Source organism: Castor canadensis, chromosome 9 (assembly GCF_047511655.1).
Source record: "Castor canadensis chromosome 9, mCasCan1.hap1v2, whole genome shotgun sequence".
NCBI lineage: Eukaryota > Metazoa > Chordata > Mammalia > Rodentia > Castoridae > Castor > Castor canadensis.
The window spans coordinates 106,738,918-106,754,833 of record NC_133394.1 but is presented as its reverse complement, the minus strand read 5'-3'; the positions used below and the strand labels follow the sequence as shown (position 1 = coordinate 106,754,833).

Below are 15,916 nucleotides of genomic sequence, written 5' to 3'. Positions count from 1 at the left end.
CCACTTTCTAGGCTAATCCTGGCCAAAAATAAAAAAAAAAAAAAGTTTCCATTTCAATGGAAAAAAACTGGGCATGGTGGCACATACCTGTCACTCCAGCAATAAAAAAGTGAGACCCTATTTCCAAACTAACCATACCAAAATGGGATGGAGGCCTGACTCAAGTGGTAGTACAACTGCTTAGCAAGCATGAAGCACTGAGTTCAAACCCCAGTACCACCATCAAAACAATCAAGTGAATGTGAAGGGTTTAAAATCAGATTTTTAAAAAAAATTTATTGTTTTATACCAACTCCTTAGGAGGGAGATTAGCATGTTGGTCACTACCTTTTCTAGTCTAGCTTTATTGTTAATTCAGTTATGTAGGATATGTCATTGCTTTTAGAGAAATAGTGTTAAGGAATGAAATATTTTTCCCAATTTAGCTCCCCAAATCAATATTATTCTTGTTACCTAAATTGAGAGTTGAAGTTCATTGTCCTTAGCAAATAACATTTTTTGCCAATCTTGACTATAGCATCAGTGGCAATGATGATTATTTAGAACTTTTTGAGAGAAAATGTGATTATGTTCATTTTAAATCAAACCCTGGAGTTGCACTTATAACACACATAGCATCTAGATAAAACGTCACAGTTTGTGATCATGAAGTACTTAGGCAATTAAAAAAGTGCCTAAAATAAAACTTAACATGAGCAGCACTAGTGTATCCTTATCATAAAGCTCAATAGTAAGTAAAATTCCAACAAGTATTGCGAACATTTGCATTTAATTTGGCCTATAGTTTACCTATTTGTGTCTTTAACTTATGAGCAAGTCACAGATAATTCTACTTTGAAGATTTATTTTCTTACTTTCAGTGCATTCAAAATAATCTCAGTTCTGTTTTTAGGAAAATTACTTTCATAACAACTAAATATTCAAGATTATTGACCTTATATTGGTAGACTTTGAAAATCTTTCAAAATTTTAATTTGGGAAGTATTTTTTTTTCTCACAGATTGTTTTTAACTTTTTCTACAATTTAAGAGTCCGTCCTTGGCTCCTAAGAACTTCCAGAGATCATAGTTCCTAGGTCGCTTTTAATGAAATCATTGGTCTTCCCCTCATTCACCCAGAGGAAGCCTGAATAAAACAGGCCATTGGTATTTATTTAAAGGAGCTTAGGCATATTTCATGCTGTTGTACAGTTACATGCTAGACTCATCACATTCTATTCAACCTGTAAGTTAAATACTGATCACACCTAGCTAAACGCTCTTTACTTTTGCTGCAGAATCAGTAGTCAGTAGTGGTGACAGAAGATAATAGATAAGAACGATGGAAAGCACAGACGCTGGGTTTAGACTGATTCGGTAGAAAACTGGGCTCAGTTATTTTAAGCTATGTGAGTTTGGCATGTACTTTCACCTTTCCATCCCCAGTTTTCTCACTTGCTAATTCTGAATAAAATAGCCTCTTCCTTCTGGGGTTGTTATAGAAGTAAGTATAATATTTACAGTTGAATTCAGCTAAATGAGTTAGTTTCTTGAAAGCTTTCAGAACAGAGCCTGCCATAGTAAGGGCTCAGTAAGTGAAGTTATATTATTAGGGATACTATTATGTTGATTAGTTTTTGGCAAATTTTGGAATATATTCACAAATTCCTATTGTAAATAGATTTGTTTAGTTTGAAGTAGATAACTTGTATATTCTGAATGTTTTAACTGTAGCTTTACTTGGCATTAATTTCTACTTTCCTTGGAAACATAAAAATCAATCTTTATTATTATCAATGACAAGCTACAACATAATTGATAAACTTTGACTATCCTTTAAAATAATAGCTATGTTCTTCAGACTAATTTCTCAAGAATTTCGATGGGATTTTGAAATTCTATGGGCATTTAAATTTTATTTATTTATTTATTTGTTTAAGTTTAGTCATGCTGAGGAGTAAATCCAGGGCCTAATGGCCTTCAGCATTATACAATTGAGCTACTTCGCAAGCCACATATTGTCATTTTTAAAAAGCAAAATAAAGGATCTGTTTTATAAACTGCATTATGCACATCATCTGAGATCAATTTTTATTTTGAATTATCTGATTGTCAAGCAACTGAATTATTTTAAATTAGTTACTCAACAATGGAGGCAGATACTACCTTTTTCAAATTCTATTGAAAATAAACCCCATCCTCATGTTTTGTGGGATCTCATAAAACAGGTTAATTCAAGGTTAACTCAAGAGAAAATCATCTTATGTGTAAAACATTAATTGATTTCATGGATAATGAAGTGCTCCCCTCATGCCAAAAATACTGTGTTCATTAAATCTAAATTGTTCCTAAACATTAATAAATGTTTATTAGATCATAACACTATCTGAAAGACAAGTAGGACTTTTGGTCTAGAAAACTTTATGACAATTACTTTCCTAGGTGACTTGTTTTTTAACTTCAGCATCAAATTACAGTTCTGTGATGTGTATTTTCTTAACCAACAAGACCAACTTTCTTATAACTTTCAGATATATAGAAGTTTAGCATTTCATCCCTCAAAACATGTTTTAATGACCTTAAATGTAAATGTAACCTTAAAATTCACTGAATAGAGGTAGTATTAACATTTATTGACTAGGAAACTATCTTTCTTGCTGTGGTTTCTCTGAACCTCATAGAGGAAGAACTAAAGGAAGAATGGAGAAGACACACTTTTAATTTGAAGACTTGATTTCAGCTCTACTACCAATTTGATTTTTTTAATGTGTCTTCTCTGCCCATCCTATATTTTTCCCTTTGATTTTTCCCTTCTGATTTATTTGTCCTTTCACATGACAAAACACCATCAATAACAGTGGTATTTAAAAACTTCTTTTCTTGACTTTCTCCAAATTATCTATATTTTAAATCACAATGCTGAACTTGTAGGTTACTGTGAATCTCTACCATACTAACTCTGGCAAATCCTGGTGTTTACCATGTGGCTTCAGTCTATCCCCTTTTTCACTCAGCCACCTGCAAACTCCTATCAAATGTTCTTCTACTTCACTTACTACCAAATATAATCTCATTCACCATTTATAACCCCACTTTTAAATATAAATATAATCATTAAAAAAGAACAAGGACTTTTCTCATTTATTGGGTTCTTACTCTTGCCAGGAATCATTATAGGTTGTTTAGATATATTACCTTTATTCAATCTTTAAACCATCTGGTAAAATAAGTATTAAATATAGATGTGAACATTAGGGTATAGAAAATTTATATAATCTACTTATGGTAGATTTAACCTCAAATACAGAGGTTAAAAATCTGACCCTTTATTACTCTTAAGCATATGGTGTGTCCTCTCTTCATGCTCCTTTTCATGGTTTAGACTGTTTGAGGTTTTGTACTTGATAATGGTAGACCCGATTTTTCAGAAGAAAAAAGGGACATTTGCAGGACTAAAGGCTTAGAAAACATGGGCACATCACTTTTAGGTCAAGACAAATGCATGCTTACCATAGATTATATTTCTTCCAGATTGTATATGACTTGAATGTGTTATAAAATACATATCTATCAAGATGAGTAGTCACTGCTAAATGCATAACAATGCCATTCTATCTGAAAGTGTTGCTAATTCTTTGGAATCAATATTTGATCTCCAGTAGCATAATGGATACTCAGCAGTGTGATGCAAGTTTGGAACTCTGACAGAAATACCATATTATGAAAATACAAAGGCTCCATTATATTTTTTGTATGTTGTCATTCTCGCTACTATCTAAGTACCATTACTCGTTATCTCTTCTTGCAAGTCTGCATCTTCCAAACTGTTTTTTCTCTATTTTTAAAAATGCCTTTTTAAAAGAATCAGATTTAGATTTATAATTTATTTCATTTTCTGCATTGTCTCTTGTCCCTTTCCTTCTGCCCATCCTCATTGTTTCTTGTTCCTCTCCAAATCTTTTCTCTCCCTGGTAATGCAAGGCCTTGTGTATTTCACATACTCCCCTGTGAACAAGTGCAGTGCACACTTGGAAGAAATTGCCAAAGAAACACATGTATGAATTTGTTGAATTAAGTGTTTTTGAAAACATTAAGCAAGTTGATTGAGAATTTACTCCTACTAAACTCCAACAGGAAACAGAATTATTTAAAAATGTATTTATTACTAGAACATTCAACTCTTTATTCTCACTAATTCATCTCAATGATTAAATATTTTGTTAATAATTATTTTATATAATGTTCTTTGACCCCTAGTTATTAAAAGAAAGGAAAGATCCTTAAAACTTACAGTGATTCTTTGGTGTTCAGAGTCAAATTGTTGGGAGAATCTGTCTAATTTTTTTAAATTAGTGTAAGTGATAGTAGTACCCAAGCTGAAGGTGCTTTATACTCCATTCTATTCCATTGTGGTGTACAGCCACATATACTCTCTCAATTGAGGAATAATATGTAGAATTCTTTTAGCTATTAACAAGAAAAATTTAAAAGATAGAATATTTTTAGGCTTCAAGGTTGTAAATTATAGCTAGCATTTTAAAAATACATATTTTACTTGGTGCTAAGGCCTTTAAAACTCATTTTGCTTCTGTCCAGTGATTGTCACATCAAAATATTCACATTTTATAGACTGGTGATGGGAGGAACTTATGTCATAGTCAGATCCTTTTTCCCTAAGAGTTAATTATATCATAGAACTCCCATTCCTGTCAGGCGTTTTCTATGAAGAAATGCATAGGAAGTCATCCATTACTTCCAAGGGCATAGATTATAAAGAATTAGTGTATGTATGTTTATGGCTGTGCAATATTTATTAGTAAATCATGAGTGTATTGGATGATGTCATATGTGACTTAGTGCATCCCTGATATGTTTCACTGGTTTCTCTTCTCTATGTTTTTGAAGAGCTTTGCTTTTCAGTGAAAGTTCCTTTTATATAAAAATTAGTTGGTTTGGTGAAGTTAACATTGAGACATAAATTGGAAAAAGTCATGATAAATTTTTTTTTAAATGTTAGCATTTAAAAGTGGTAGCATATTTTCCTGTAGGTTGTAACCAATCTATTTATTATTGCAATTTATAGATTTTAATTATTATAATTTTGTTACGTATTAAAATAAATTACATAGCACATACACAAGTTAACACTGTTTTGTGCAATACATACTTTATATATTTTATGCAATTTAAAAAATCACGTTTTAACCCATTTAATATTTAATAAACATATTAATTTTACTTCCCTACCATATAGTTAGGAAAACTGAGACACAAGGTGATTAAATGACTGATCAAGGTCACAATACTAGAAGAACTAGTAATTAAGTTAAGGTTGTCTGGTTCCAAAACCTATGCTTATAAAATCTGTCCTTAATAATATTTTTTAAAAATCTAATAAACTTGTATAATTATGACTTGTGATGAAGGTGAGTTTTCAGAAAGACTTTGGTTTTTATTTTGGCTCATCAAAGCTTATTACAACTTGAGTATACCCTATGTGAAATGGTTAGAGCTAGAAGCATTTTAGATTTCATGTTTTTTTTTTTTATTTTGGAATTTTTATATAAAAAGTAATGAGATATCTTGGGAAGAGGATCCAGATCTAAACATGAAATTCATTTGTGTTTCGTATATACCTCATAGACATAGCATGAAGTTAATTTTGTACTATATTTGTAGAGAGTCTATGTTGTTATGGTAACCATCACATTAAGTCAAATGTGGAATTTTCTACTTGTGGTATCCTGTTAATGCTTAAGAAATTTTGGACTTCGGAGTATTTCAGACTTGGGATTTTCTGATTTGGAATGCTTCCCTTCAGGAAACTATTTTAAATATCACTTTCAAAATTTAAATTTTATAGTTAATCTCTGAAGTTATTGAAAATATGTGTCAGTTATTGAATACAAAGGATAAAGAAAAGTAATTTTAAATGAAGACCCAGGTTTTTATTTGATTGATCAATTTAAAGGTGCTGACTGTGAAAGACTGTGCCTTCAAACTTTGGGTCAGGTTCAGCCAAAATTTTGGGTTCTTAATAATTATAGAAAAGGCACTTCAATTATTCAGTTTGATAAAGTGACTCAGTACTGACAGTTTTTAATGTCTTATATACACATTTAACAACGTCAGGCATTATTACAAGCACATTTAAGATCTTTAAGCAAGAATCTTCATCATAAATTGGAAGATACGAGGGAACATGTTCCTTGGTTTAATTCATTCTATCCTGTGTTACCAGCCCTGTGTTTTGTGTATCAGTGTAAATCTCCCTTGAATGAATTAATCATGTTTGAGCTGCATTCCAATTTAGTTTTCTTATAAAAATTATGTAGGCCTAATGTCTAAATTGTGGTTTAGGCAATACCTTGCATTGAATTTAAGAACTGAGGTTTTAAACAATCAAACAAAAAGTAACATCTTTTGTAAACATGAATTTGTGATCACTGATCTTGCAAAGATGCCTAGAAAAATAGAATCAATATGAAGAATAATTTGTGAATGAGTATCAGAGTCTGAAATGAATTGAGTAAGACACAATTTTCTTTTTGAACTTATTTACAGAAATGGTGATAAATGAAATATTTTACTCTTCTAATGTTAGTAAAAAAATTTTATTTGTGTAAAGTACTTATATTGAGCTAGCCCCAAATCTCCTTATACATACTTAAATGAGTATATTTAAATTAATTTCTCCAGTGGAGGCAGAATTGTTTTATTCAGGTTTGAGGCTGGGGTATAAACTGTATGATAATACATGCATAATGTCTTTTGAATTGCTTTCTCATTTTGTGTATGATGTTTGTGCTCATTAAAATAAAGAGAAAACAGATGGCTTATTCAGGAAATAAAGGAATTCTTGAAGGAATTGAGATAAGAATACCTTCATTTGATAATCTCACCCCATCTTTTTTCTTTTTTGCAGGTTTCAGATTTGGAATATTGGTGTTTGTTTTTGAAGAATTTTTCTTTCTCATTTTGAGATTTTTTGTTTTTAATCATTGATCCTGGAGTACAGAAGAGAATCCAGAAATACACTTATTTTGAGGAACTCACACCCAAGTACTCACTCAGCCATGCAGCCATCACAGCTTCTGATCTTCACGATGCTCTTAGCCCCAGTAGTTCATGGTAAGATCTTCCGTTAGACTTTTGTGTGATGCCTAGTGTTGTCTCACTCAGTCATACTAGACCTTTTCTTCAGAATCTGTGTGCTGGTACTTTGTAGCATTTCCTTACTGATATTAATTTGAGTGAGCACCATGATATATACATAAGCTGCAATAATTACAACTTTTCAGTTGGATTTCTTAAAGTGCTCGTTGAAATGTGTATTCACCCCAAGGGTTTTACATTTTTAAAAGAACTCCTGCATGTTTTAGTTTTTGTTTTTGCCACACTTACAGAAAATCAGCTCTATTATTAATTATATCATTTACTGTGAATTTTTTGGGTTTTCATTTTTTTTTTTACTTAAAAACCATTTGTGATGTAGTAAGTATAAAATTTGAAAAAAGATAGAAAATTTCTTTCACAGGCCAAGCAATCTTTTATTTTTAGGGTTTACTACTCTACAAGTTTTTAATGCCCAAAATATAAGCAATGACCTCCCATTAAAAGAAAATTATTTCTGTTTTACAACCTCCAATGGAGTAAAACAACAAAAAAACTAAATGACAACAACAAACAACCCAACAGCAAAACAACATGAATATATGCTTTCACTTTTTAAGAGAATGGTGGTTTTACAGAAACATGCTAATATACTCATAGTAGACTTGGTGCTCACTTTGCTCATTTTTGGGTTTTATAATATACATATGAGTATTTGGAAATTATGTACCTTTGAAAATTTTATAAAATATATAATCATTTGATTTTGAAGCATGACCTATTTCTATAACTTAATGTAACAGTCAGTGAATTTTTCTAAAAGCTGGTAAATTTACATCTACATACACATCCCTTTTTATAATTTAAAGTTTTCTGGAATTATCATTGATCTTGCACTAAGATGCAAATGTTGTAATATAAGGCCTTCTCATAGGTTGATAGTAATTACAGTAAAAAAAAAGGGACATAGCTGTATTTGCCACTGCTAAGGAGGTTTCAGAATATTACAGTGCATCAAACAGCTGAAGTGAATTTTCAGCCTGTTTAGCTCACTTTTGGTTTTTAGTTGATTGCAAAAACCCATTGTAGTTCACCAGTGCTGCAGTTCTGATTTGGCCTATGTTCCTAAATTTCAACATGATTTCCAGTCTGCTGTCATTATGAAAATTAGCTCAGATAACTTTGGTCTTTTTTGAAGTTTTCCTCAAAAGTTCCCCTAATGTTATATTTAGATCTAACAAATCACTAAAAGGTAGGGAGAGTTTTATACACAAGAGTAAAATCCTTATACAACCACCTTATTTTAAATAACTTAAATTTGTCAACAATTTTACTGTTTTATTAATTCATATATTGATATGGCACATATTACACTTTCTGATAAGCTACAATAAAAGGTAATGTTCTTTTAAACAAATAATTTTCCTACTATTCATATCTTAAGGTGAATCAAATTAGATTTTTTATTATAAAAGCAAAAAAAACTTCCCTTCTAAGATAACTTTGAGAATTATAGTAAATAGTATATGTAAAGAATCTATACAATGCATGAAAAATCTTCAAATATGTTCATTTCCTTCATCCTGTTATCAGTCCCTTCAGTTTATTTTTCTTTTAGTAAATTATAACAACCAGGAATTAGCTAGCTAAGAGAGCTATTTCATTTGATGTTTATATTTTTAAAAAATTAAATATATTTACATATACATATACACACATAATTTATGTTCAAAAGGTCAATCTAAAATTACCCTTGTTAGAGGAAGGTTGATTAAAAAACAGGAGAAATAGTGGTAAGAAAGATTACCATTTCAGAGGTAGAACTTATCATTTAATACTTACAACTCCTATGTATTCAGGCCCCAAATATGGCGAGCCATGCACAGATTATGGATGTTGGTTTGGGGATCTGTAGTTAGTACTGAACACTAATATACACACACACACACACACACACACAAACAGAATATATCCAGGTAACTTTGAGAAATGTTTAAATATGTGAAAAAAGCTCTAATATAGGGACAGGACACAGAAAAGTGACTGGCATATAAAATATTTGAGGCTAACAATCAAAGTAACTCTTTCTGTTTTCTTTGGACTACTTAATATTCTTTGATTTTTTTCTAACCATAGCAGCATAAACAATAGAAAAGCTTTCTACTTATAAACTTTATCTTTGTTACCTTCTATGATATTTTACAACTTCACATAAAGAAAATGTGAGCTGGTTTTTTGCCTTTTGTAGAAAGCCTTCCCTTCAGCCTTTATGGTGCCTATTCTAAGTATTGAGTAAGAGCTTTATAAACTGCCTTTTGGAACCCAACTTTTCCATAGAGGAGGAATATACCTTTGATCAAGTCCTGAAATATAACAGGCTAGGAACTTTTAGAGTTCCTGTCAATCCCGGCTTTGGGAAATATTGCATAACTTGAAACTTCAGAAGACTGAGTTAAAATGTAAGCTAGTTATAACCACTTTTGTCTCCAAAACATCCTCTGATGGCATCTCGTTGGGTACTGTTGAGATGTCCAGCTTTATTTGTTCTCTTTTGACACCTGGGAGTCAACTTTTCTAGATAGTGACTTGAATGACTACTCCTTTCTCCAGAACAAATAATAACCAATGACTACTGAGTTTATGGCCAGCAATCACATGGATTTATTAGTGGTAATTATGATTATCATCACCATTATTTTTACACATAAAAATACTGGGATACTGAGTGGGAAAAAACTGAGATTACATAGCTATTAAGTGATACAAAGGTAATTTAAAAACTCTTCTGGTCATTTGGAAGCAAGTGATGCACAAACATTTTTTAACTCAAGGAGCTTACAGTACCTTAAAAATATTTATGCCTATTTTCCATCTGTAAGATAAAAATTCTTACAGGGTTATTTTAGCAATTGATGGAATAATACATGTATAACTTCTGACCGTGTTTGCCATTTGATAAGTCTTCCATTGTTTTTTACCAGCTACTTGCCTTGAAATAGAGCTAAACTTTTGAGCACTAGGTAAGCAAAATGAATGATATCGTTAGTCTCAGCCTGAGACTTGAAAAAGAATTTTTTTACTTGATCCTCTCCTTTACCAAAAAATTTCCAAATACTAGTATGTAAACAAAATTATTATCAGTATTCTTGATATCTAAACAAAATTATTACCAGTATGTAGGAATACTTAAATCACTCTTTTAATTTGTAGTATATAATTGTCTAGTGATTGATTTTTTGCATGATAACTACATGGATAAAATTGGAAACTAAGCTAGAGTACCAATTCTGATAATGCTCATATTAGTTGAATGGTCTCCAACCACATTGCCTTAGAAAATCTGCCCAATATTTTGCATAGGAAAATCAAAATAACAAGTACTTCAACCTTACATACATAAATAGTTTTCTTAAATTAGGGAATGTCTCTGGTTCTATGTTTATCTGTCCACATTTTATGTCTCTGTGTGCCTCTGTATTTCTCTTTTTCTGTTTTCCATGACTGTGTCCCCTTCCTGTAGTTATAAAACCTTAATTTATAATCCAGTGTGAACTGGCAGAAGGGAAGCAGGTAAGCATCAGCCAGTTCTTTGCTGTGCACTGTTGTAGTGTAGCTTGAAGGTATAGTGTGTGTGGCAGGGGGGAGGAGTGTCAATCTACTGACATGCTTGGGGAAAGAGGGAGAAGAAAATTGAAGAACAATAACCAAGTGATAATGTGGGTTGCTGGGGGTCATTCTTGTGATATGGAGGCTAAATCAACCCAGAGCCTCACACATGCTGGACAGGTGCTCTACCACTGAGCTACATTGCCATCTTCTCTTTAAAAAATTCTATTTTGGTCACTGAACTTGCTTCCTCATGCCTCAGACTCCCTAGTGTCTGGGATTACAGACATGGTCAACTGGGCCCAGCTGCTGACTCTCATTCTGATGGGAAGAAAGGAATATTACAGTCCAATGTGGAGCCTTGAGTAGGATATCTGTTCCTGACACATACTTTCTCCCAGGCACCAAAAGTTCAAAAGTTGAGAAGGTGCCTATGGTGCTGACATTTTCATTAATACTTAGTTTAATCAAACTTCATTTATAAACTGAGTCACAACTGAGAAGATAGAAAACAGAATTTTTGGCATTAACTTTGAGTAATGAGGAATAATACTTTTTATATTATAGTCACAAGAAAAAAGAAAAATTAAAAATTCTTCTGGAAGCAACTTATATATGCTTTTTTCTGCAAGTCCATTTATTATTGTTACAGATGTGTCAGTATTTATATATTCAAGCACTCTACAGGCTAATCTGCTTATTATTTTCAAGAAGTTACTTCAATAAGCTTATTGTTTTCTGAGGGAGAAAACGACGATCAAGTCCATATATAGTTAGCGTTTTATTTATCTTCTTATTTAATTTTTATTACTAATAAATTTTTATAAATGTAACACCTTAATATGTCAGTGATTTTTTAAAAAGTCTATACATTTTTAAATTGCTAACAGGATATAAAGCTTGAAAAAAGTCCAAAATTTTAGATTTTTTACTACATAACATTTTACCATATAGTTCTTTCTATAAAAACATGTTTTATTAGTTGTGAAAATGTCAGGTTGACTTCTAAACTTTGCTTTATTTTGTTATTTTTAGAAATTAATCATCCTTGAAATGTTTATAATGTTTTCCAGCCTAGTAATTTGTAATATCTATAGTAATAGCACTACTCTTATAGTCAACTACATTGTATCAAAAATTTGTGTCATGGTGAGGCGATACAAAAATATATATTAACACATGCAACATCATCCACATTAGCTAGTTTACTGCAATTCAAGATACGTGTTTTGTAAGTTACTGAAACATCTTTCATATCACATGTAAAGTACTAATATGGTGGTTGACAGCAAGACTTTGTAATAGTTTGTTTAAAAGCTTTTAAAACATCCAGTGTGCAGGTTAGTAATTGGGAAAGAATTTTCTTTTGCTTTTGTAGTTGCAAACATGTTATTTGTGCATTTTGTTGTACTGATAGTCTATGAGAAATGGGTACACGTAGAGAGTAAATTAGCATTTTCTTATATTCAGATTTTACTCATTGTGAATTTTTGAGGGGTTGGAATGTATCATATTTTTTACTATTTCTTGGGCTAAAGTAGAATCTGACTGTGATAGGGTAGTTATACATTTAATGTTGATCTAACTATAAAATATTTTAATGTACAACAGAAAGACCTTGTTTCCTTATTCTCTAGGTCACTATTTAATTTCATTCTCAATATAAGAATGGTGCTTTTGCTTTTGTGCTTTCATATAAGTAGCCACAGTACATTTTCATATAGATGTTCTCTTTATTTTGACTGGTAAATGTTTTAATAGCTTATCAAAAATTGATATGCAATAGTAAACAGTGTCATTGGTTTGTCATGAAAATAAAGAACTATATGTATTATTATGTTTTAATTTGATAGCTTATTATATGATTTAATTTGTATAAAATGGGGTTTAATTTGTTCTACTTTTTGGGTTTTAGATTAATAAATTGAGAGTTAACTTTAAATTTAGTAGTAATTATATTTTTGTTTCCTTTGACTCTACACTTCCCCTATATTCTGTCACAGTAGCATAATTAGTTTAAGTCTTATATCAAAAAAACTTTATATTTATAAAGGATTTGGTCAAATAATGTAATTAAGAATTTACAGGAATAAAATTCTAGTTACACTTTCAAAAGTAATAGATACAAATCTTCAAACAAAACTAGGCTGTGATAATGGTGTTTGATAAGGTTACTTTGTTTATTTCATCTATATACATTTTATTATGTGTTGATTTGAATGTCCTGAAGTCAAAGTTGTAGATTACTGGTGAAGTCCAAGAACACAGTCTTATAAATTTCTTTATTTGTACTAGAATAAAGTAGATATTGTCAAAGTAATTCTCATGCAAATTTAAATCAGGAAGTTAAAACTTACTAGTCCAAGACCCAGTAATAAGATACACTTGACTTTTATTGCAGTCATGTATGTGCTCATATATTTGCATAAAAAATGAAATGTTAGATATTTTGTATCTTTCATTCTAAATTAACATTAAATCTTACCCTTTTGCTCTCATGACATGTTTTTAAAAGGTATTGTGTTATATGAAGACACCATGGTTTATCTGATCATGTTTTGATGGTTTATAGCTCTTTTACCATTGCATACAGTAGTATAAGGAAACATGACAGTATGTAAATTTTGATAAAATTTATGTACCCAGCTAAAATTTGAGAATTTAAAAGAATTATTCTTTTGGAGGCTAATTAAATATCTTTAAGAAGTGTTGATAAACCATGAAATACAACTTTTCTTTTTATCACTATAATTTTTCTAAAACAATTCCATAAATTTGGGGTACCGTAATAGTGAACAAACATTAATAAGAATGAATATTCAAATATTAAGATATTATTTTCAGTGATAGAATATTTTCAGAAATTTAGGAAAACAGTGGGTTTTTAAAAAAATTGAGAGACCATTGAGTTCATATATATGCGTCATGCATACATATATGATTTTAGTCAAAAGGACAAAGAAATGCATGTGTTGCATCACAAATATAATAGGAAATGTAAAAACAATAGGAAGAAAACTTTTTTTTTTTTGCTGTATTGGGGTTTGGTCTCAGGGCTTCATGCTTTATAGGCAGATACTCTACAACTTGTGTTACTCTGCCAGGCCTGGAAGAAAACTCTTAAACTTTACGAGAAGTTATAAAAAATAATATGCAGTATACTATAGTCCTGTGTGAAAACAGTGAATATGGCAAAATCATCAAATATTTCAAATCTTCATGGAGATTTGCACAGTAGCATTCAAAATTCCAATGTGAACATTTCTATTAGAAACTTAGCAAAATTATTCTAAAACATATATTGGATATTAAACAAGGGAGAGGTTAACAAAATGAAAGAGAAATAAAATGGCACTTGACCATCTGAGCTTAAGATTTTAAATATTATGAATACACAGTAGTAAAAATAAAACCCTAAAATTTCGCTCACCAGAACATTCCATAATCTTTACTTGTTTTGGGTTGGTTTGCATGTAACAGAGTAGACAGCTGCTCAGAGTTATTCAGAGACATAGTCTAATGGTACAAGGCTTCCAAAAGTCATTCTGAGGGTCATTGCTAGTGCAGGCTACAGGGAGAGTGAAGGAACATTGTGCAGATTCAGATGAAAAGTTTCTATTGTTATGTTTTTATGTAGTACATATTAACTTCCCAAATTTCAGTTAAATAAAACAATCTTAGGGTCTCAGCTGTAATTGGAATGTGAAAAATTGCAGTTCTTTCTGATAAAGAAAGAGCACTTCATGAAAGAATTTAAAAAATAGCTAGATACATTTAATGCAATAATATCTTCTTAAAAATGTATAATTGAGGGTTTTCTGGTTTGGTTTATACATATTTTACATACCATAAAACTCACACATTTAAAGTATTTAGCTCATCAGATTTCAGTAGATGTACAATGTTGCAACTGTTATCACAGTCAACTTTACAATGTTACCCTCATCCCAAAAAGAAACTTCATATTTATTATAAGTCATACCTTATTTACCCTTTCCTCTCCATCTCGTGGAAACCAGTAGTCTTCTTTCTGTCTCTATGGATTTGTCTGTTCTAAACATTTCATATAAATGTAATTGTAGAATGTGTGATCTTTTCAGAACTGACTCTTTTCTCTTAGCCTGAATGTTTTAAGTTATCTATGTTCCTGGCATGTGCCATTACTTAATTCTTTTTATTGCAGAGCCATCAATTTTGTGAATACATCACATCGTATTTATCCCTTGATGGATTTTTATGTTATTTCCACTCTTTGGCTGTCATGAATAATGCGCCTATAAAAATTCTTGTACAAGATTTTGTTTGGACATGTTTTCACTTTTCTTGAGTATATAACTGTAGAAAAGCTGAATCATGTTATAACTGTGCTTAGCATTTTGAGAAACTGCTAAATTGTTTAGCAAAGTGATTGAGCAGTTTTACATTTTAGATAATGTGAGGGTTCTCATAACTCCACATCGTCCCCAAACCTTGTTGTGTCTTCTTTTTTTATTATCATATTATTGTTGCACTTGGGGGTACATTGTGATGTATACAAAAGGGTTTAAAATATATTATAGTTAAATTCATCCTTATTTTATCCTTTCTACTGGAGATGAAGTAATTGCTTATTGTGATTTTGATTTGCATTTCTTTAGTTTGTATGATGTCAAACTTCTTGGTCATTTGTATATTTTACCTGCAGAAATATCATTTGATGGTTTCTTGGTTTTGAATTTGTTTTAACTCTTTAATATTGAATTATATATGTTCTTAATAAAAATGTCTTTTTGTAGAAAAGACCAGAAGACATTTATACATTCAGAGGACATTTAGAAGATATTTAGAAGATATTCAGATTTTAGAGCTCTTTAGAGTGCATTTTACAAAAGAGATTTCTTTGACCTGGATTCACCTACTTAAATCTTATTTATTGTATTTTATTTTGAATCATATACCACTTGTTTACCCTTGTCAACCCATCTGCCCTTTTATTACATATTTGATTCTTAAAAGTACTTTGTTAGTTCAGATTTTTATTATGGATTAATTGGGAATTATTGAACCTTCATTCTGATAGAATTGTATACAGGCATATTATATTCAAAACAGCAAGATATTGTATTGGCTTCTACTTATTGATTTCCAATTATTCTTTCCTAAGAAAATGATAAAGTACATTAAATGTCAATCATGGTAGCCAAAAAATTTCTACTTGTGATTCAGCCTAAATTCTTGTC

General features: G+C 30.8%; 1 protein-coding gene across 43 annotated transcripts in view; it reads left to right on the top strand.

The window, feature by feature from the left end:
- The window catches only part of Adgrl3 (adhesion G protein-coupled receptor L3), a 1,316,738-nt gene that overhangs the window by 240,998 nt on the left and 1,059,824 nt on the right, over window positions 1–15,916 (top strand). For all 43 annotated transcript variants that reach the window (XM_074042162.1, XM_074042151.1, XM_074042155.1 and 40 more), the window contains one exon: window positions 6,904–7,109. In XM_074042162.1, the coding sequence (XP_073898263.1) occupies window positions 7,055–7,109 (55 nt within the window). In that variant the 5' untranslated portion in view covers window positions 6,904–7,054. The remainder of the gene's footprint in view (window positions 1–6,903; window positions 7,110–15,916) is intronic.